Below are 22164 nucleotides of genomic sequence, written 5' to 3'. Positions count from 1 at the left end.
ACTTGCTTGGTGGTGTTGCAGACTCTGGGGCCTTTCAGAACAGGTGTGTGTGTAATATATATAAATACATACATACACACACACACATATATACATACACAACCGATTATGATTTTTCAAGGCGATACCGATTATTGGAGGACCAAAAAAAGCCAATACAGATTAATTGGCCGTTTTTTTTGTTTGTTTTTGTAATAAATACAATTACAACAATTTCTGAATGAACACTTATTTTAACTTAATATAATACATAAATAAAATCAATTTAGGCTCAAATAAATATTGAAACATGAAGTTTTAGGTTGTAGTTATTATAGGAATTATAGGACTGTTTCTCTCTATACCATTTGTATTTCATATACCTTTGACTATTGAATGTTCTTATAGGCACTATAGTATTGCCAGCCTAATCTCGGGAGTTGAAAGGCTTGAAGTCATAAACAGCGCAGTGATTCAAGCATTGCAAAGAGCTGCTGGCAAACGCGGGAAAGTGCTGTTTGAATGAATAATTATGAGCCTGCTGGTGCCGACCACCACTCAGACTGCTCTAACAAATCATAGACTTAATTATAATAAAACACACAGAAATAGGTCATTAATATGGTTAAATCCGGAAACTATCATTTCGAAAACAAAATGTTTATTCTTTCAGTGAAATACGGAAATACGGAAAATTAATTACGGTCTTTGTTAGGAAGAAATGGTCTTCACACAGTTCGCAACGAGCCAGGCGGCCCAAACTGCTACATATAACCTGACAAGAATGCAAATTAGTTAAATCATCACCCGTTTGGCGAAGTAGGCTGTTATTCGATGATAAATTAACAGGCACCTCATTGATTATTTGCAACGCAGGACAAGATAGTTAAACTAGTAATATCATCAACCATGTTTAGTTTTTTTATAAGATAAGTTTAATGCTAGCTAGCAACTTACCTTGGCTCCTTGCTGCACTCACATAACAAGTGGTCAACCTGCCACGCAACGCAGTCTCTTAGTGGATTGCAATGTAATCGGCGTCCAAAAGTACAGATTACCGATTGTTATGAACACTTGAAAATCGGCCCTAATTAATCAGTCAACCTCTAATTCATACTGTTTCATCCTTCCACAAGATATAGTCCCAACACAAATCTAGGGTTGCTACCCAAGCCGGCTGGTCGTTCATTCTATCGGTTTGTTTGCAAGAGACGCAACCCAGTCATTCAGTCTTTTTGTCCCATTGCCATACTGGCTGGCAACATTCTTATCCCTTGCTTGCTAGCTAGCCAACTACGGCTAACTTACGGTCACGTCAAAAAGTGCAGCAAGAATGGCAAAGTAGCCACATTTGCATAAGCTGTTTTTAGTGACATTTAGTGGGATACATCCAAAATAATGAAGAAATTAGGCGTGATTTCGCCTGGCATAGAAAATTTGCTCACTCGTGAGGACACTGTTGTTCAGATGAGTTAGCCAACAGCACAGCCAACACAATCACTTCAAACTGAAGCAGGAAAGAGTGCAATCTAGCTGCATTTAATTTAGTTTGACCTTTTCAATTTACATTTATTTGTATATATCCATAAAAATTATGTCAACTGATTCATGAATTTGACTGGCTGAGAAACACTACTTGCCTTCCTGTCTGTCTCATCGACTCCCAACACGTTCATTACTATGGGACAGCTGGAGATTGAAATTTGAATATTGAAACAATGTTGCAAATGTTGGGAAAGACAGACAAGGTTTATACAAATCTCCACTGTTGAAAACTAAATGTTAGTCTAAAAGAAATGTGAGCTAACATTTAGATAATTTTTTATAGAGGAGATCAAGTTTATAAATTGCTTGGCTGGGCTGATGAGACAGTGGATTGCGCAGTCAGATGGAACAGAAAAAAAATAGGTATTTTAAGGTAATAGATTTAAATGGTGGTAACTTGCGGAATAGACACCGGCTGGAATGCGGTTTTAACCAATCAGCATTGTACCCACCCGTTGTATAAAATGAATTATAAACTGGGTGGTTCGAGCCCTGAATGTTGATTGGTATATGAGACCGTATACCACGGGTGTGAGGAAACATTTCTTTGTACTGCCCTAATTACATTGGTAACCAGTTTATAATTGCAATAAGGCACCTCGGGGGTTTGTGGTATATGGCCAACATACCACGGCTAAGGGGTGTATCCGGGCACTCCGCGTTGTGACGTGCATTTTAACAAGGCTAATCTGAAAACAAGACTCCCCAAATTTTATCAGCATATCGATTGCGCAACCAGGGGAGGAAAGACCTTGGATCATTGTTACTCTAACTTCCGCGACGCATATAAGGCCCTGCCCCGCCCCCCTTTCGGAAAAGCTGACCACGACTCCATTTTGTTGATCCCTGCCTACAGACAGAAACTAAAACAAGAGGCTCCCACGCTGAGGTCTGTCCAACGCTGGTCCGACCAAGCTGACTCCACACTCCAAGACTGCTTCCATCACGTGGACTGGGAGATGTTTCGTATTGCGTCAGATAACAACATTGACGAATACGCTGATTCGGTGTGCGAGTTCATTAGAACTTGCGTTGAAGATGTCGTTCCCATAGCAACGATTAAAACATTCCCTAACCAGAAACCGTGGATTGATGGCAGCATTCGTGTGAAACTGAAAGCGCGAACCACTGCTTTTAATCAGGGCAAGGTGTCTGGTAACATGACCGAATACAAACAGTGCAGCTATTCCCTCCGCAAGGCTATCAAACAAGCTAAGCGCCAGTACAGAGACAAAGTAGAATCTCAATTCAACGGCTCAGACACAAGAGGCATGTGGCAGGGTCTACAGTCAATCACGGACTACAGGAAGAAATCCAGCCCAGTCACGGACCAGGATGTCTTGCTCCCAGGCAGACTAAATAACTTTTTTGCCCGCTTTGAGGACAATACAGTGCCACTGACACGGCCTGCAACGAAAACATGCGGTCTCTCCTTCACTGCAGCCGAGGTGAGTAAGACATTTAAACGTGTTAACCCTCGCAAGGCTGCAGGCCCAGACGGCATCCCCAGCCGCGCCCTCAGAGCATGCGCAGACCAGCTGGCCGGTGTGTTTACGGACATATTCAATCAATCCCTATACCAGTCTGCTGTTCCCACATGCTTCAAGAGGGCCACCATTGTTCCTGTTCCCAAGAAAGCTAAGGTAACTGAGCTAAACGACTACCGCCCCGTAGCACTCACATCCGTCATCATGAAGTGCTTTGAGAGACTAGTCAAGGACCATATCACCTCCACCCTACCTGACACCCTAGACCCACTCCAATTTGCTTACCGCCCAAATAGGTCCACAGACGATGCAATCTCAACCACACTGCACACTGCCCTAACCCATCTGGACAAGAGGAATACCTATGTGAGAATGCTGTTCATCGACTACAGCTCGGCATTCAACACCATAGTACACTCCAAGCTCGTCATCAAGCTCGAGACCCTGGGTCTCGACCCCGCCCTGTGCAACTGGGTACTGGACTTCCTGACGGGCCGCCCCCAGGTGGTGAGGGTAGGCAACAACATCTCCTCCCCGCTGATCCTCAACACTGGGGCCCCACAAGGGTGCGTTCTGAGCCCTCTCCTGTACTCCCTGTTCACCCACGACTGCGTGGCCACGCACGCCTCCAACTCAATCATCAAGTTTGCGGACGACACAACAGTGGTAGGCTTGATTACCAACAACGATGAGACGGCCTACAGGGAGGAGGTGAGGGCCCTCGGAGTGTGGTGTCAGGAAAATAACCTCACACTCAACGTCAACAAAACTAAGGAGATGATTGTGGACTTCAGGAAACAGCAGAGGGAACACCCCCCTATCCACATCGATGGAACAGTAGTGGAGAGGGTAGCAAGTTTTAAGTTCCTCGGCATACACATCACAGACAAACTGAATTGGTCCACTCACACAGACAGCATCGTGAAGAAGGCGCAGCAGCGCCTCTTCAACCTCAGGAGGCTGAAGAAATTCGGCTTGTCACCAAAAGCACTCACAAACTTCTACAGATGCACAATCGAGAGCATCCTGGCGGGCTGTATCACCGCCTGGTATGGCAACTGCACCGCCCTCAACCGTAAGGCTCTCCAGAGGGTAGTGAGGTCTGCACAACGCATCACCGGGGGCAAACTACCTGCCCTCCAGGACACCTACACCACCCGATGTCACAGGAAGGCCATAAAGATCATCAAGGACATCAACCACCCGAGCCACTGCCTGTTCACCCCGCTATCATCCAGAAGGCGAGGTCAGTACAGGTGCATCAAAGCTGGGACCGAGAGACTGAAAAACAGCTTCTATCTCAAGGCCATCAGACTGTTAAACAGCCACCACTAACACTGACACTGACTCAACTCCAGCCACTTTAATAATGGGAATTGATGGGAAATGACGTAAATATATCACTAGCCACTTTAAACAATGCTACCTTATATAAATGTTACTTACCCTACATTATTCATCTCATATGCATACGTATATACTGTACTCTATATCATCGACGGTATCCTTATGTAATACATGTATCACTAGCCACTTTATACTATACTATGCCACTTTGTTTACATACTCATCTCATTTGTACATACTGTACTCGATACCATCTACTGTATCTTGCCTATGCTGCTCTGTACCATCACTCATTCATATATCCTTATGTACATATTCTTTATCCCCTTACACTGTGTACAAGACAGTAGTTTTGGAATTGTTAGTTAGATTACTTGTTATTACTGCATTGTCGGAACTAGAAGCACAAGCATTTCACTACACTCGCACTAACATCTGCTAACCATGTGTATGTGACAAATAAAATTTGATTCGATTTGATTTGCCTAAGAACAGCCCATAGCCGCGATATATTGGTCCTATACCACAATCCCCGAGGTGCCTTATTGCTTAAATAGGTTGTGACGTAAACGGGCGTCACTCACCACTGTGGATCGTCGGACCTTGACGGCCTGCTCTCCCTCCATCTCTCCATTGATTTCATCCCTCCTCCTCTTTCTTGATGTTTTCCCAGGCAGTCGGTGACAACTGTGTGCTTTTGCTTCCATGGTCGCACTTCGATATGGATAGAGAATAAATTATTTTTCTGAAAAAGCTGTTCTCTGGCTTTTAATCTTAACCACTGGATGGGGCTGTTATGCACGTTTACAATATTTTGTCTTTGCAACTTTCACAATTAGCTACAACTTCTTAATGCCAATTGGTGATTTCACCAGATACGCATTTACTGTAGCCGTTACTGTATACAAAGGATCGAGAAGAGGGCCGAGATTTCTAGGCCGTGGAAATTTTATTTTATACTAGGCAGCCACAACCATTGCTGACTCAATACCAATACAATGGTATTGACTCAGAATGTCAATTAAAAGCATAACATAAAACGTCAATGGACTAATCTATCCGGGGACAACTCCCAAACTGGCAAAAATGCAATCACGCGGGTGAGATTGACACTGGTGATTCTCTGACGTGTGACAGACAGGAAGGAATGATGAGATATATCAACATCTAGCTGGCTAACGTTAGCTGCCCAAGAGTCAATGATTAGTTTTAGCTACGATTTCAGCTCCACACTTTCTGAAAAAGGTTTTGAAATTGGGCCATTTTTCTTATTTCGGCAATGGAAAATGCCTACTGTTGGCTGGCTCAAACAACTGTTAGCTAACTTAGCTAGGTAGCCTAAGCGTTAGCTACAAACCTGTCTGTGTAAACGCAGCTAGTCTCGCTTATTAACGTCAGTTCTCTTCCGGGTTTGATGTCCAAGCCCGCAAAGTTTCCATCGAAAGTGTAAATGTGTGGTTCTGATTAAGTTGCTTTCCAAGACAGAGTACCAGACAACAATCGACTGACACAAAGTTTGATTGACAGCTTGTCGGAACTACAACGCTACAGTAGGAAATGACATAACTCATCAGTTAACCATGCACGTGCTGCCATCTGCTGGATACTATATGCAACAAAACAATTCTAAAGACGTTTCATTTTCCATCATAACTCATCAAGCTTAGTTAGCTAATTAACTAGTTGCCTAGTTCTAATACAATACAACCAGGGCAAAGTGGTTTTCCAATCTCTCTTATAGTTGTATGTTTATGTTTCTTTTCATACAACATTTGAAGTGCATGAACCACTAAAATGTTATTGGGTATGCAGCCCCTCAAGAAAATAACATGTCAGACAAGGATAGACCTTTTTAATTTGTTTTAGAGGTTTGTTTAGGCAGAAATAGTGAATGTCATTGTCTTAGCAAAAATCTTCTGATTCAAAAGACCATTTAGTTTCGTTGACTGAAGAAATGACTGGAAATACGAAAAAGGCATCACATAATATTCATTATAATGTGAAGGCCATAAGACACCAGATACTGTCCGTGTACAACCAAGAAGAGTTAAGAGTTTAGTTCTAGAATTAAGTCACTGTGGTCTTGTGTTCTGGAATTTATACCACAGGAGAATATCAGAAATTCACTCCCATTTGGTTTTGGCACATCAATCGACACATACAGCAGTCATCACTGTACAAATACCCATGTAGTTCCCTGAAACAAAATCCTTCAATCATTCTCCAATCTTTTTTCTCAGTTATGTAAGGCAAAGATGACAAGGGTGTGCTTTCCCCGTTTGGCAATGCCAAAAAGGGGAAAAGAGAAATAGGAAAAAAGGAATGGATGGTAGTTGATCATCTTTGATCCTGTGAAGCACCATGAAACCACTTGATGTGTAGAGGAATGCTGGAAACAGGTGATGATGGTAGGGCTCCTGATATTACATTCCCATTCGAATGCTCTGAATGATCTGGAAGATTGCTGAAACAAAATATCAGAGGACACTATTAAGCATTTGAAAAGGGGGGGGTAAATAGGGCCCTCAATCACATTACAGAAACTGAGGTTTATGTACTCTTGATTTACTGATTCATTTATCCCACTTGTGGAAGGGAAATAAACATTTGTGATAGTATGACGCCGCAAACACACGCCCATCTTATCTTTAGATTGAGCAATTTAATACAAAGGCTCTTACTGCTTCTATCAAATAGCACAGGGGGACTGATTAGATTGTGATGAATCTGAAAAATTAATTGTGCTCCTATTCGCAGTAGCCTACTAGCTATTGTGTTACTGTACAGCATACAGGCATGCAGAGGCCAAATTGAGCTCTGTACGCGTCGCCATGCACCTCCCAAATTGTGTAACAATGCGGAAGGCTTCGTATAGCTAGCTACACATTGAGATGACTCGTTGACGATAGGTGGGGGCGGGAGGTCCTGTTTAAACAAACTCACTTCCTTGACAACAGCTCTGCCTGCGATGCTCCATGAAGAGCAAGAAGTATGAATGCCCAGACTTCTCCAGAGGCCATATCACCATAAATACTGCACAGCCAATGCAGACGTCAGATTGACCATGCAGCGCCTTTTCATATCCAAGGATCTTATTTTATATTCAGATGTAGACAGGCTCTGGCAGGCAAAACAGCCAAATGCTCCATCTAAACATTAATCAATTCTCAATTGCAATACAGTTCTAGAAACATGAAGCCCTTTGCTTTCATATCACATCAAAATAATTTCACAAATGCAAATTATACACTTAATGTACATTATGTTATCCAGATTAATCGTAGTTACAGCCAACAGTATTTTTCAATGACAACATGTTTCTGGCGGCCTTCTTTCATTACACACAGGTATTTGAAGCATGCTCTATAGCTAATTAGCACAGGTGGTCTTCCGCAAACACGCACTGTAACACGGAGATAATGGAGGTGTGGTTGCTAGAAGATACCGACCCTACCGTTACACTCGTTTACACTGAGCTGCACTGAGGTCGGAACGCAATTACCATTAAAAAAAATGTATTTGTCACATGCGCCGAATACAACAGGTATAATAAACCTTAGTGTAATGCTTACTTACAAGCCCTTAACCAACAATGCAGTTCAGAAAAAATTAAGTGTTAAGAAAGAATTTACTAAATAAACTGAAGTAAACAAATACAAATTAAAATGAAAAAAATAAAATAGAAAAATAATTCAATAGCAACAATAAAATTACAATAACAAGGCTATATACAGGGGGTAACGGTCTAGAGCCAATGTGGGGGGGGGACAGGTTAGTTGAGGTAATATGTACATGTAGGTAGAGGTAAAGTGACTATGCATAGATAATAAACAGAGAGGAGCAGCAGTGTAAAAAAAAAAAAGAGGAAAAAAAAGGCGGCGGGGGGTGGGGGGTGGGAGGGGTCAATGCCAATAGTCCAGGTAGCCATTTGGTTAGCTGTTCAGGAGTCTTATGGCTTGGGGCTAGAACCTGTTAAGAAACCTTTTGGACCAAGACTTGGTGCTCCAGTACCACTTGCCGTGCGGTAACAGGGAGAACAGTCTATGACTAGGGTGGCTGGAGTCTTTGACAATTTTCAGAGCCTTCCTCGACACCGCCTGGTATAGCGGTCCTGGATGGCAGAAAGCTTGGTCTCAGTGATGTACTGGGGGCATACGCACTACCCCCTGTAGTGCCTTGTGGTCGGAGGCCGAGCAGTTGCCATACCAACTAGTGGTGCAACCAGTCAGAATGCTCTCGATGGTGCAGCTGTAGAACTTTGAGGATCTGAGGACCCATGCCAAATTATCAGTCTCCTGAGGGGGAATAGGCATCATCGTGCCCTCTTCACGACTGTCTTGGTGTGTTGATAGTTTGTTGGTGGGAGCTTCAAATTCATTGGTCCACAACATGCTACACTACAGCCCTGTCTAAGAGAATGGGGGTGTGCTCAGCCCTCCTTTTCCTGTAGTCCACAATCATCTCCTTTGCCTTGATCACATTGAGGGAGTGGTTGTTGTCCTGGCATCACACTGCCAGTTCTCTGACCTCCTCCCTATAGGCTGTCTCATCGTTGTCGGTGAACAGGACAACCACTTTTGTGTCGTCTGCAAACTTAATGATGGTGTTGGAGTCATGCTTAGCCATGCAGTCATGAGTGAACAGGGAGTACCATGTCCTGTTGGTAGGATAGTGTTGATCGGAGCTCATCCAGTTTATTAACCAATGATTGCAAGTTGGCTAATAGGACTGAAGGTAGAGGCGGATTACCCACTCGGTGTCGGATTCTTACAAGGCAGCCCGACCTACAACCCCTATATCCCTGTCTCTTCTTAATGCGAATGACTGGGATTTGGAACTTTGCCTCCGACTTGTTAAATAAAAAATCTTTGTCCAGTACGAGGAGAATAATCCCTGTTCTGATATCCAGAAGCTATTTTCGGTCATACGAGACAGTGACAGAAACATTATGTACAAAATAAGTTACAAATAATGTCAAAAAACACACAATAGCACAATTGGTTAGGAGCCTGTAAAACGGCAGCCATCTCCTCCGGCACCGTCAATTATTACTATTAACCATGACTGCAATCTGACCTCAGTTCAGCTCAGTGTAAATAAGCGTAACAGTAGGGTCGATATCTTCTGGCAAGGCCATGTGGGAACACTAACCAAAACCCTATAAAAAGATGTGTAGTAAATTATTATATATATTTTTAAAGTTATTTCTCGCTGATATGTTTCCAAAACTGTACCACAAGCCATGCATGTTCATGTTTAGACCTAGCCCTTGATCATGACTCTCAGTTCTGGAATGATGAAGGAGTCTTCTGTATGGGGGAGTTTTGTTAAGAGCACAGACACTCAGTCTGAACATTAACACGAAACGCTTGTGTTAAGGTTTTGGAAGCATGAGGACCTTATCTTTCATATCAGAGATTTTTTCTCTCTCCAAAAAACAAAACTTGATATCCACGTTTTGTAGGGTTAGTATTCTCACAAAGCCATATCTCCATGTTACAGCGGGTGTTTATGGAAGACAAAGGGACCACCTGTGCTAATGAGTTATCTATAGCATGCTCTGAACACCTGTGTGTAAAGGATGAAGGTCGCCAGAAACATGTTGTCACTGAAAAATACTGTCGGCTGCAACTGTGATAAAGGTGGTTTAAAACAGTGTTGCCTTTGTGAAATTATTTGGATGCATATGAAAGTAAAGGCTTTATGTTTGTATAACCATATCGCAATTGAGAATTGATTCAAGTTTATAGAGTATGTATTTTTTGACTGCTATAGCCAGTCTACCTCTGAAAATAGCACAAGGTCCTTGGACCTGAAGGGTTCATGGTAAGCTCATTGAGTGTACATATTGGGCTAGTTCAGACCAAGCAGAAGATACATTCATCAATAGGCGCTAAAGGTAGTTATAGCGTCTATGAATAGGGTACTCCTAACCTGAATCACGTAATATTAGCCGCTCTAACACAAATTGGTTTATTATGAGACTTTGGTCTCGAAACATTTAAAATGTACATGTGCATTTACCTGATCCGCAGACGACAAAGATGAATAAGGCCAAAAGCCATGGTCCCACTGCCACCTTGTCATCACCTGGATTTCTCTGCAGAAATATATCAGAAACCAACATCAAGATACATCAAAATGTTGAAGTAAACTTTTAGATACTTTGACACCATTCAAACAAGTAGCTAAGCTATTATTTTCAAGCAAAATAGAAATGCATCTAGAAGACTTCACTGACTATTGATTGATTGCATCTCAAAACTTGCCGTGGATTTGGCCACATTGCCTCTCAGCGTGATGTTTTTGCTGTGTTTCTCGTTTGCCATGCGTATTCTCTGTTTTGCCACCATTGTTTAAGCTTATAGCCTTATAGCCTTTTAGCTATCGATTACTTATGAAGTTGTAGCTGTCAAATGTAGACAGGAGGCTAATTTCCAGAGCTCGATCGCCGTTTAGTGATGAGTGAATGCTGGAGTTCGGGCGTTCTTGACTCACTTTCGACCGGTCCATTGGTTCTTCAGTGAAATCTGCATCCACCGGCCAGCGTGTCTAGAGTTTGTCTACGTACACACAAAGTAGACTACTCCCACAAAGGAAGAGCTTTTCCTTGGTCGTGTTATTCCAAAATGTTGTTTCGTTTCATAGAAAAAAATACAACATGGCCAAAAACGATTAATAAAAACATATTTGTTTATAGATCAACATGTATTTGTTAGTAAACAACATTCAATGTAGGAGTGAATTTATTATGGAGAAAAAAAGTGATTAGTCACACATTTTCTGATGACGTGGCCAACGTTCCAATGACACGCCCCTTTTTTCTTGAGACTTTGGCATTTCCTTTTGCAGATTATTCTCTTTCCGGTACATCATGGCGCCCCCCACACCTCTCTTAGCAGGTGGGTTCTTTCATTGAAGAGTAAATTCTTTATTTGTTGTTTACGTATTGTTTTAGATGTTAACCTGGGTTGTAGAATATACGCCACGGCCACTCTTAACTGTCACGTGATTTGGAATGTTGAATCATTTCCTTACTTTCAAGTCGATTTTGAGGTGCTCTTGTCAGAGTAATGTTACAAGCTTGCCAAATGCTTTCTAAACATTTTGCCAGATGCTGTATGCTTGCATGTTGCAAGCCCATCACTGTAGTATTATATCTTGCAAGCCCAGTTCCGTTCCAATCAGATTTACCTTCTGCTGATGATAATGTAGCTAATTCGTTAATCTTACATGGCTATTACATCAGTGATTTTAGACTAACTGCTGCTGTTATTGTGATCACAGTCCGGGGATCTGACGGCACAGTGCTGCTCCGTGGACCACCAAACTGCGAGAAGAATGCAGATTTTCAAAGGTCATTCCCGTTCTATCAGACTTAACATAATGTTACACTGTTAGCCAAATCAATCCCTGTTCATGTGTTGCAAATGCAATTTTATTTATTAAACCTTTCATTTTCAGGGACCCTCGGCAAAGTAGATATGTTGCTTTCAGCAAGGATGGGACATTGTTTGCATGGTGCAATGGAGAGAAGTAAGAAAAGCTACATCATGGCACTAAATCTGCATCCCAAATGGCACACGATTCCCTATATAGTACACCACTTTTGCCCCGAGCCCTATGTATCAGTATGCAAAAGTAGTATAAAACCCCTGCATGCTGTAGTGACATTCGTCATGTAGGCTACTTCTTCAGGCATTGGAATCTTTTGCATGCGTTGAGACTGTTCCGATCACAGTAGTTGTCATGCCCATGTTTTGTTTGTCAGGGTCACTGTTGTAAAGGTTGCAGATGGCTCACAAGTCAGGTCATTTGACCTTCCAAAGACTGCAATGTTGGAGTTCTCTCCGCTGAACACTGTACTGGCTACATGGCAGGTGTATAGCAGTAAGTTTACATAACTACATTGAAATGCAATACAAATTCTAACACAAGGTTTGATTAGATGATGAAAATGGAAAGCACTGACTCTTGAAATTGTGCTCCTTGGCCTTTTTCTGGAATCTATTAATGACTAAAGGGCTCTACACACTACGCAGTAGTTCTATGTACTTTAGTTTCAATGAATTTTTGTCCAGCTGAATTTTTTTGACAGACCGTATGTCACTGTTTGCATAGTGTGTATAATCCTTAAGCAGGCACACAATTAGGGAGTCTAAATGTATTATGTTTTAAACTAGATATAATTTAAATGTCATGTCCATTTCAATGTATGGTTTGTGGTTGGTTGTGCTGCACTAGCACTCATCTTTACAATAGGTAATGTAATGGTATTTTTCCTTTCTCTTGTTAGAGACACAAGAAAACCCACAAGGAGATGCCAACTTGCAGCTGTGGGATTTGCAAACTGGGACCTGCCTCAAGGCTCTGTACCATAAGAAGGTACAAGGATGGTGAGTTTGCACCGTTGTCTATTACTGTGTGTTTGTCTATCTGAGGAAATACAGAGGATTAGCCAGCAGCATAACATCCTGCTTGCCTCTGAAGCTAAGTAGGGTTGGTCCTGTTCGGTCCCTGGATGGGAAATCAGATGCTGCTGGAAGTGGTCCAGTAGGGGGCACTCTGGTCGAAGATTCCAATGTCCCGGGACAGTGAAGGGGACATTTCCCTGCGTAAGGTGCCGTCTTTCATATGGGACATTCAAACGGATGTCCTGACTCTCTGCGCTGTTGCGCCTTCTTCACCATGTTGTCTGTGTGGCTGGGCCATTTCAGTTGGTCCATGATGTGCACGCCGAGAAACTTAAAACTTTCCACCTTCTCCACTACTGTCCCGTTGATGTGGATGGGGGGGGGGGGGGGGGGGTGCACCCTCTGCTGTTTCCTGAAGTCCACGATCATCTCCTCTGTTTTCTTGACGTTGAGTGAGAGGTTATTTTCCTGACACCACATTCCGAGGGCCCTAACCTCCTCCCTGTAGGCCGTCTCATCGTTTTTGGTAATAAAGCCTACCACTGGAGTGTCGTCTGCAAACTTTATGATTGAGTTGGAACTGTGCATGGCCACGCAGTCATGGGTGAACAGGGAGTACACGAGAGTGCTCAGAACTCACGCTTTTGGGGCCCCAATGTTGAGGAACAATGGGGTGGAGATGTTGTTTCCTACCGTCACCACCTGGGGGCGGCCCGTCAAAGTCCAGGACCCAATTGTACAGGGCGGGGTCGAGACCCAGGGCTTTGCCCTTAATGACAAGTTTGGCGGGTACTATGGTGTTAAATGCTGAGGTGTAGTCAATAAACAGCATTCTTACGTAGGTATTCCTCTTGTCCAGGTGGGACAGGGCAGTGCGATTGCGTCGTCTGTGGACCTATTAGGGCAGTAAACAAATTGGAGTGGGTCTAGGGTATCAGGTAGTGTGGAGGTGATATGATCCTTGACTAGTCTCGCAAAGCACTTCATGATGACAGAAGTGAGTGCTACGGGGCGATAGTAATTTAGTTCAGTTACCTTAGCTTTCTTGAGAACAGGAACAATGGTGGCACTCTTGAAGCATGTGGAGACAGCAGACTGGGATAAGGATTGATTGAATATGTCCGTAAACACACCAGCCAGCTGGTCTGCGCAAGCTTTGAGGATGCGGCTAGGGATGCCGTCTGGGCCGGCAGCCTTGCGAGGGTTAACGCGTTTAAATGTTTCACTCATTTTGGCCACGGGGAAGGAGAGCCCACAGGCTTTGGTAGCGGGCCGTGTCAGTGGCACTGTATTGTCCTCAAAGCGAGCAAATTAGTTGTTTAATTTGTCTGGGAGCAAGACGTCGATGTCCGCAACGGGGCTGGTTTTCTTTTTGTAATCCGTGATTGACTGTACTGTAGACCCTGCCACATACGTCTCGTGTTTGAGCTGTTGAATTGCGACTACTTTGTCTCTATACTGACGCTTCGCTTGCTTGATTGCCTTGCGGAGGGAATAGCTACACTGTTTGTATTCGGTCATGTTTCCAGTTGCCTTGCCATGATTAAAAGCTGTGGTTCGCGCTTTCAGTTCTGCGCGAATGCTGGCATCAATCCACAGTTTCTGGTTAGGGAAGGTTTCAATAGTCACAGTGGGTACAAAATCACCAATGGACTTGCTAATAAACTCGCTATCTGACGCGGTGAGCGAGTTTATTAGCAATGTGTTGTCTGAGGCTACCCGGAACATATCCCAGTCCACGTGATCGAAGCAATCTTGAAGCGGGGAATCCGATTGGTCAGATCAGCGTTGGATAGGCCTGAGCCCGGGCATTTCCTGTTTTATTTTCTGTCTATAGGTTGGGAGCAACAAAATGGAGTCATTGTTTGGTTTGCCAAAGGGAGGGCCGGGGAAGGGCTTTGTATGCATCGCGGAAGATAGAGTAGCAATAATCCAGAATGTTACCAACTCGTGTCGCGCATTCCATATGCTGACAGAATTTAGAAAGCCTTGTTCTCAGATTAGCTTTGTTAAAATCTATGGTTTCCAGTTTACATAGAGTCCAGTGAAGTTCTTTCAGGGCCGTCGAGGTATCTGTTTGGGGGGAGGATATGTAATATGTGACTATAATCAAAGAGAATTCTCTTGGTAGATAATGCGGTCGGAATTTGATTGTAAGGAATTTTAGGTCAGGTGAACAAAAGCACTTGAGTTCCTGTATGTTGTTATGATTATACCATGCGTCATTAATCATAAGGCATACACCCCCGCCCTTCTTCTTACCAGAGAGATGTTTGTTTGTCGACGCGATGCGTGAAGAAACCGGGTGGCTGTACCGACTGACAACATATGCCGAGTGAGCCAGGTTTCCATGAAACAGAGAATGTTACAATCTCTGATGTCTCTCTGGAAGGCAACTCGTGCCCTAATTTCATCCACCTTGTTATCTAGAGATTGGACATTGGAGAGTAATATGCTCGGAAGCAGTGGATGGTGTGCTCGCCTTCCAAGTCTGACCAGTAGGTCGCTCCATCTGCCTCTCCTGCGGCGACCGCTTTGTTTTGGGTCGACCTCTGGGATAAGATCCCATGTCCAGGGTGGAGGTCCGAACAAAGGATCTGCTTCGGGAAAGTCGTATTCCTGGTCGTAATGATGGTTACCAATCATGTGAGTGTGATTCTCTGTTACACAGATGATGCACTTGGGAAGGCTAGATAATGTCTGCCACCACTTTATCATTATGACCCCTCACTGCTTTGAATAGAAACTGAAAATGATGATAGTTTTTAGTTATATGTTTGCATCAGGACCTTTAACAGATTGTTTTTGTCTTGTCAATGTGTACAGGTGTCCAAGCTGGTCAGATGACGAGAAGATTGCGGTCAGGAGTGTTAACAATGAACTTCATTTTTTTGAGAACAACGATTTTAGTAAGTATCTTTATTGTCCCTGTTCTTGTCCACATAGATTTTATTTATTGAAAGTTTATTCAACCAGGAATTCCCATTGATGTCAAGAGATCTCCTTAACAATGGATAACTAGCCATGATGGCAGCTCCATACTGATGTGACACACAGAACCAAGCATTTATTGAGAGCACCATTCTATTATAAAAGTAACAATATTTGTATTAGTTAATTGTCTCTTTTTCCAGGCACCATTGCCAATAAGCTTCACTTGCAGAAGGTGTCCGAGTTTGTGCTGTCCCCAGGAAGTCAGCCTAGTAAGGTATACCTCTGTTTTATCCTGTTTCCTGCCGATAAACTTAACAATTCATATATCTGTTTGGTTAGCTGACTGTAGAAGAGGGTATTGACATTTGCCACTGTGTTTCTGCTGAAGGTGGCTGTTTATGTCCCTGGGAGCAAAGGTGCCCCCTCGTTTGTCCGGCTATACCAGTACCCCAACTTTGGTGGCCCGACCTGTGCTCTGGCCAACAAGAGTTTCTTTAAGGCTGACAGGGTGACCATGCTGTGGAACAAAAAAGGTTGGTCAACATTTATAACAGAATTATGTTAAGTAAATGTTATGGAGAATGTGTGGTTTGTGTTATCCTAAAAGTTTGTTGTTGTAGAAGATTAATGCCATGACGGCTTTTTTTTTTCTTCTCTCAATCAGCCACTGCGGTTCTGGTGCAGGCCAGCATAGAGGTGGATAAAACAGGGGCCTCATACTACGGAGAACAGACTTTACACTACTTGGCCACCAATGGGGAGACTTCTGCGGTGCAGCTACGTGAGTGCATAATTTTTATATAGTGTGTTTTTACTCCACTTTACTTATTTGTACGTCTGAAGGCAAAGATATGTAAATACCAGGGGAGAAGCACTGGCGTGATGGTCATTCGGTATGTTTTTATCTGTAACACAGAACCAAAACCAGCTGCGCCGGTGCGCCATCTTGCATAAATGTATTTTGTCCCCTTACACCAAACGTGATCACGACACGCAGGTTAAAATATCAAAACAAACTCTGAACCAATTACAATCATTTGGGGGCAGGTCGAAAAGCATTCAACATGTATGGCAATTTAGATAGCTTTGTCCTGGGATATAAACGTTGAGTTGTTATTTTACCTGAAATGCACAAGGTCCTCTACTCCGCCAATTAATCCACACAAAACAGTCAACCGACTCGTTTCTAGTCATCACTCCTCCTCCCAGGCCTTTTCTTCTCTTGACTTTATATTGCGATTGGCAACTTTCATAAATTAGGTGCATTACCGCCACTGACCTCGCTCGTCTTTGTCACCCACGTGCCATCTCCTCATTGGTTATCTGCTTCTATAAACCAATGAGGAGAAGGGAGAGGCAGGACTTGCAGCGTGATCTGCGTCACAAATAGAACTGACTTCTATTTTAGCCCTTGTGCATGCCAATGAGCATCTGCATTGCCAAGTAGGGTGGGTACCATAATTTAACAATACAGATTTCTAAATGTATTGTGCAACGCACGCAATGCGAGCGGTGTAGTCAACCTGTTACACTGGACGTGTACCTTTGTTGCCGGCGTGTGCGCATGCCGCATTTATCAAGTGTTCTCGGGTGTGAGAAGCTCGTCATTCTTTAAAAAATTGAACCAAAGCGTAATTGTACACTGAGCAGCTCGAGCCTCTCCCGGAGCCTCGCTGCTTACACCCAGGAATAATTTTAAATGAATTTAGCTGATGCTCTGTGGTTCGTAAACGTATGCTATCTATCTGTGTTGTGAACAGAGAAGAACGGGCCCATCTACGATGTGGCATGGAGCCCAAGCTCCACAGAGTTCTGCGTGGTCTATGGCTTCATGCCCGCCAAGGCTACTGTCTACAACCTCAAGTGCGACCCTGTCTTTGACTTCGGCACGGGCCCCCGCAATGCCGTCTACTACAGCCCCCAGGGCCACATCCTGGTCTTGGCCGGCTTCGGGAACCTACGGGGCCAGATGGAGGTGTGGGATGTCAAGAAGTGGAAGCAGGTGTCCAAGCCCCAGGCGCCGGACTCCACCCACTTCGCCTGGTGCCCAGACGGTGAACACGTCGTCACGTCCACCTGTGCCCCCCGGCTACGTGTCAGCAACGGCTACAAGATCTGGCACTACACTGGCACGGTTCTGTACAAGCAGGACACACCGACGGGCACAGAGCTCTGGGAGACTGTGTGGCAGCCCTTCCCAGACGGGACGTTCCCTGAGAGGCCGGTGAAGTACCAGGCAGCACCCAGCGAGCTGGGCAGCACAGAGTCCAAGCCAGCTCAGGCCTACCGCCCACCTGCCCTACGGAATAAACCGGTCACAGCCAGCTCTAAACTAGTAAGTAGAGGAGGGCCAGGGGTCAGGTTATTTTCTTCAGTAGGCATTCAGTTATAAAACAAAAAATGAGCATTTAAAGGGATAGTTCATCAAATTCCAATTAGCATTCTTCTTGTTTCATGTCCATATTTTAAGTAACTTTATTGAAGTCCACAATCGATTTTAGACACTTTGGGAGGATTTGGACGTAAAATGCTAATATTAGTGATACCAAGCATTGGTTTTGTGCTGTAAATGCTGAAAAGTTAGCAGGCGAAACAAAGCATGGATTGCTGACTTACCTTATCCATAGACTGCTTACAGAGTAAGCAAACCAATATAGAATTTGGGTGAACTATCCTTTTAAAGGGCCAAATAAAGTTGCATTGTATTAAATCCACCCCTGAAGAGGAAGACCTAATAGTGATGAAAAAGGTCTGTAAATATCCACTCTTTTCTCTGTCAGCATGAAGAGGAGCCTCCACAGAACATGAGGCCTGGCGCCACCGGGGACAAGCAGCTGTCCAAGACAGCTCTGAAGAACCAGAAAAAACGAGAGGCAAAGAAAGCAGCCAAACAGGTACAGATACTTTGCATAATCTTCTCCTAATGTGCTGGAATGTATGACTGAAGTGGAGAATTGCTCGTCTAAGATATCAGATGGGGGGAGTGGGAGATGGTTAGGTAAGCGATCAAGTTGTGTGTGATTTTTGTGACGTTTTAAAGCCTTAAGGTTGAACAAGTTGTGTTTTCTGCTTGTGTAGGAGATAAACCCAGATGCCCTTGAGCCCCAGTCAGATCCCTCTCCAGCCAGCAGCGCTCAGCCTGAACTCTCCTGTGGCGACCCAGAGACAGACAAGAAGATCAAGAACGTAAAGAAGGTGAAAAAATATGGTCACTGTTTAATAGTCAGTAGTAACTGTATCAGTTGTTGGCTGAAGTACCTGTAGTAAGCTGTTTGTGTTTCGTCCAAATTTACCTTAGTATTTTTACAGATTCAATATACGTCTTTGGGGTAGCAGGTTTTACTTCATAATGTAATTTACCTTTTAATTTTCACTGCTATGAAAATGATTTATCACAAGCATACTGTAGACAAATTAGTCTTGAGTAAGTTCCACGTCAAGTGTTGCCCTTGGTGTTGAATGGCTTAGCTGTACGTTAATTCTGTTAATTTCAAACTAACTCCTAGAAACTGAAAGCTATAGACGAGCTGAAAGCGCTGCAAGCAACTGGGAAACCCATTCAAAAGAACCAGGTATTGTTCTGGCAAACTACTGTCTCACACACACACATTCAATAAAGATCCAGTTTACACATTTGTATATACTACTTGAAAATAGAGAATTGGTGCTAACATGTGTTTTATTTTTGTCCCTTGTCGTTTCTCAGCTTGAAAAGATGGAAAAGGAGGCTCAACTCATGAAAGAGCTTGAGGATCTTCAACTAGTAGTATAAAATAAAATATTTAATTTGTTCATGAAAACACAACATCCTTGCCATATGATCAAGAGCACACCCAAAGCTATGTATAATGGACACCCCCTCAATCTACACACAACAACCCATAATGATAAAGCAAAAACAGGTTTGACATTTTTGTAAATGTATAAAAAAAACAACACACATTTACATAAGTATTCAGACCCTTTACTCAGTACTTTGTTGAAGCACTTTTGGCAGCGACTACAGCCTCGAGTCTTCTTGGGTATGATGCTACAAGCTTGGCACACCTGTATTTTAGCAGTTTCTTCGGTTCTTCTCTGCAAATACTCTCAAGCTCTGTCCGGTTAGATGGGGAGCATCTGCACAGTTATTTTCAGGTCTCTCCAGAGATGTTCGATTGGGTTTAAGTCTGGGCTCTGGCTGGGCCACTCAACTCCTGCATTGTCTTGCTTAGGGACGTTGTTGTCCTGTTGAAGGTGAACCTTCGGCCCCAGTCTGATGTCCTGTGCGCTCTGGAGTAGGTTTTCATCAGGGATCTCTTTGCTCAGTTCATCTTTCCCTCGATCCTGACTAATCTCCCAGTCCCTGACGCTGAAAAACATCCCCACAGCATGATGCTGCCACCACCATCCTTCACCGTAGGGATGGTATTGGCCAGGTGATGAGCAGGGCCTGGTTTCCTCCAGATGTGATGCTTGGCATTCAGGCAAAGAGTCTTGGTTTCATCAGACCAGAGAATCTAGTTTCTCATGGTCTGAGAGTCCTTTAGGTGCCTTTTGGCAAACTGTCATGTGCCTTTTGGCTTTGCTCAGTTTGGCCGGGCAGCCAGCTCTTGGAAGAGTCTTGGGGGTTCCAAACTTCTTCCATTTAAGAATGATGGAGGGGACTGTGTTCTTGGAGACATTCAATGCTGCAGACATTTTTTGGTACACTTCCCCAGATCTGTGCCTTGACACAATCCTGTCTCGGAGCTCTACAGACAATTCCTTCGACCTCATGGCTTGGTTTTTGCTCTGATATGCACTGTCAACTGTGTGACCTTTATATAGACAGGTGTGTGCCTTTCCAAATCATGTCCAATCGACTTTACCACAGGTGGACTCCAATCAAGTTCTAGAAACATCAAGGATGATCAATGGAAACAGGATGCACCTGAGCTCAAATTCGAGTCAGAGCAAAGGGTCTGAATACTTATGCAAATAAGATATTTGTTTTATTTTGATAAATTTGCTCAAATTTAAAAAATCTGTTTTCTCTTTGTCATTACGGGGTATTGTATGTAGATTGAGGGGGGAAATTTAGAATTTTAGAATAAGGCTGTAACGTAACAATGTGTAAACTGAAGGGGTCTGAGTACTTTCCGAATGCACTGTATGTACAGGTTATTAAATCCATTGATACCTAATAAACACTAAAAGGTGTCAACAGCTAGAAATTGTTGGTTTTTACTTTAAGTTAAATGAACTCGTTTCAGTTCACCGATATGTAATAAGAACATTTTATTAAATGTATTCCACCAAAACAGTTATTCTTCTTCATGGTTCCAATAAACAGTTGCTATTTTCATTCATCGTCACCAAAAAAATTGGAGAATAGTTTGTGTATCACTTATTTGGCAATGCTCTTGACCAAATTCAATCACGGTTCTTCCTTGCCATTGGCTACCACACGACACACCGGTGATATTGTTCCCACCCACAAGGAAATGCCAGAGCTCTCCCACACTTACACTGCACATCACGCAGAATAATAGTAGAGAGGCAAGCATTTAAGCAACTGAGGAATCATTGTTTAAGACAAGTCAGAAAAGCCAAATCTGACTTATGTAACCACTCTTTCGGATTGTATTGGGAACCTGGCAAAATTCTGGAAAACTGTCATCTCAGCTCTTTGACAGAACTTCTAAGTCTATTCAATGATTTTGGTATGGATGCTGATAGGGGAAACTTGCTGAATGATCAGAGAAATTATAGTCAAAGCTTTTCTTTTAGGTCATTTACAGAAAAATAAGTCCGGGATGCTTTGCTAGCAATAGAGAACAAAATACAGATCCTGGTCTGCTTAAGTGTGCAGCGCCATTGAGCCAACAATGATGAACAATAACTCACATTTTTTGTTTAACATTTATCAGGAAATATTCAAAAATGATGGAAATCATCTCTTGTGCTGCCACTCCATAAGGGTGCGGATTGTAGTGATCTTAATAACGATTGCCCCATTTCAAGGCTTCCTTGTCAAGCTAAGATTCTTGAATCCTTGGTAAATGTACAACTTTGCTCTTTTTTATCTGAGAAATGTATTTAGAATGTAAACCAATCAGGGTTTAGGCCTGGGCATAGCACTATTACAGCAGCCACTTTAGGTCTTAATGATCTTCTCAATGCTGTAGACACTAAAATCAAATGTGCTGCTTTGTTTGTAGACCTGTCAAAAGATTTTGATACTGTTGATCATGCTATTTTATTGAATAAGTTGTCCTCGATAGGCCTGAGCTCTGATGCCTGTTCATGGTTTCAGGATTATCTTCGTGACAGAATTTAAGTCTGAATTTCTTAATGTGTGTAAAGGTGTACCACGGATAGATTTTTGGGACCGATTCTCTTCACTATTTATATAAACACCATTGGTCAATCTATAAATAAATCTATATGTAGATGATAATATTATGTAAGTTATTGCCCCAACTGTTGATCTGGCT

The 22164-nt window shown here is 43.1% G+C and overlaps 3 protein-coding genes across 3 annotated transcripts in view; 1 reads left to right on the top strand and 2 right to left on the bottom strand.

Moving 5' to 3' along the window:
- The window catches only part of LOC110490072 (choline-phosphate cytidylyltransferase A), a 38993-nt gene extending 32171 nt beyond the window's left edge, over window positions 1–6822 (bottom strand). Inside the window, exon 1 of the mRNA XM_090199020.1 lies at window positions 4943–6822. Coding sequence (XP_090055146.1) covers window positions 4943–5065 — 123 coding nt within the window. The 5' untranslated portion in view covers window positions 5066–6822. The remainder of the gene's footprint in view (window positions 1–4942) is intronic.
- On the bottom strand, window positions 6194–10925 carry LOC110490073 (stress-associated endoplasmic reticulum protein 1). Its single transcript, XM_021563215.3, has 3 exons — window positions 10628–10925; window positions 10383–10458; window positions 6194–6822 (listed from the first exon to the last, which is right to left on the bottom strand). Exons 1-3 carry the CDS (start codon window positions 10709–10711, stop codon window positions 6782–6784), a joined length of 201 nt encoding a protein of 66 aa, XP_021418890.1. The 5' UTR covers window positions 10712–10925; the 3' UTR covers window positions 6194–6781.
- A 241-nt stretch (window positions 10926–11166) lies between these two features.
- Window positions 11167–20901, top strand: LOC110490070 (eukaryotic translation initiation factor 2A). The gene is made up of 14 exons (XM_021563211.3): window positions 11167–11260; window positions 11646–11715; window positions 11823–11894; window positions 12130–12248; window positions 12655–12754; window positions 15599–15681; window positions 15907–15980; window positions 16095–16239; window positions 16371–16487; window positions 17467–18041; window positions 18487–18600; window positions 18785–18901; window positions 19213–19278; window positions 19413–20901. The coding sequence occupies exons 1-14, from the start codon at window positions 11233–11235 to the stop codon at window positions 19476–19478; spliced, it is 1746 nt and encodes a 581-aa protein (XP_021418886.1). The 5' UTR covers window positions 11167–11232; the 3' UTR covers window positions 19479–20901.
- The last annotated feature ends 1263 nt before the right edge of the window (window positions 20902–22164 follow it).

Source organism: Oncorhynchus mykiss, chromosome 15, assembly GCF_057628025.1.
Source record: "Oncorhynchus mykiss isolate SJ-2025 chromosome 15, ASM5762802v1, whole genome shotgun sequence".
Taxonomy (NCBI): domain Eukaryota; kingdom Metazoa; phylum Chordata; class Actinopteri; order Salmoniformes; family Salmonidae; genus Oncorhynchus; species Oncorhynchus mykiss.
Note: the sequence above shows the minus strand (reverse complement) of the source record. Positions and strands in the feature narration are given on the sequence as shown.

Excerpts from the sequence above, each read along its gene's own strand:
- LOC110490073 (XM_021563215.3), bottom strand. The coding sequence starts at position 10,711 with ATGGTGGCAAAACAGAGAATACGCATGGCAAACGAGAAACACAGCAAA. Across the intron at positions 10,459-10,627 it reads GCAATGTGGCCAAATCCACG|AGAAATCCAGGTGATGACAA; the intron begins GCAAGTTTTGAG and ends ATATTTCTGCAG. Across the intron at positions 6,823-10,382 it reads CTTTGTCGTCTGCGGATCAG|CAATCTTCCAGATCATTCAG; the intron begins GTAAATGCACAT and ends ATTTTGTTTCAG.
- LOC110490070 (XM_021563211.3), top strand. The coding sequence starts at position 11,233 with ATGGCGCCCCCCACACCTCTCTTAGCAG. Across the intron at positions 12,755-15,598 it reads CATAAGAAGGTACAAGGATG|GTGTCCAAGCTGGTCAGATG; the intron begins GTGAGTTTGCAC and ends CAATGTGTACAG. Across the intron at positions 19,279-19,412 it reads AACCCATTCAAAAGAACCAG|CTTGAAAAGATGGAAAAGGA; the intron begins GTATTGTTCTGG and ends GTCGTTTCTCAG.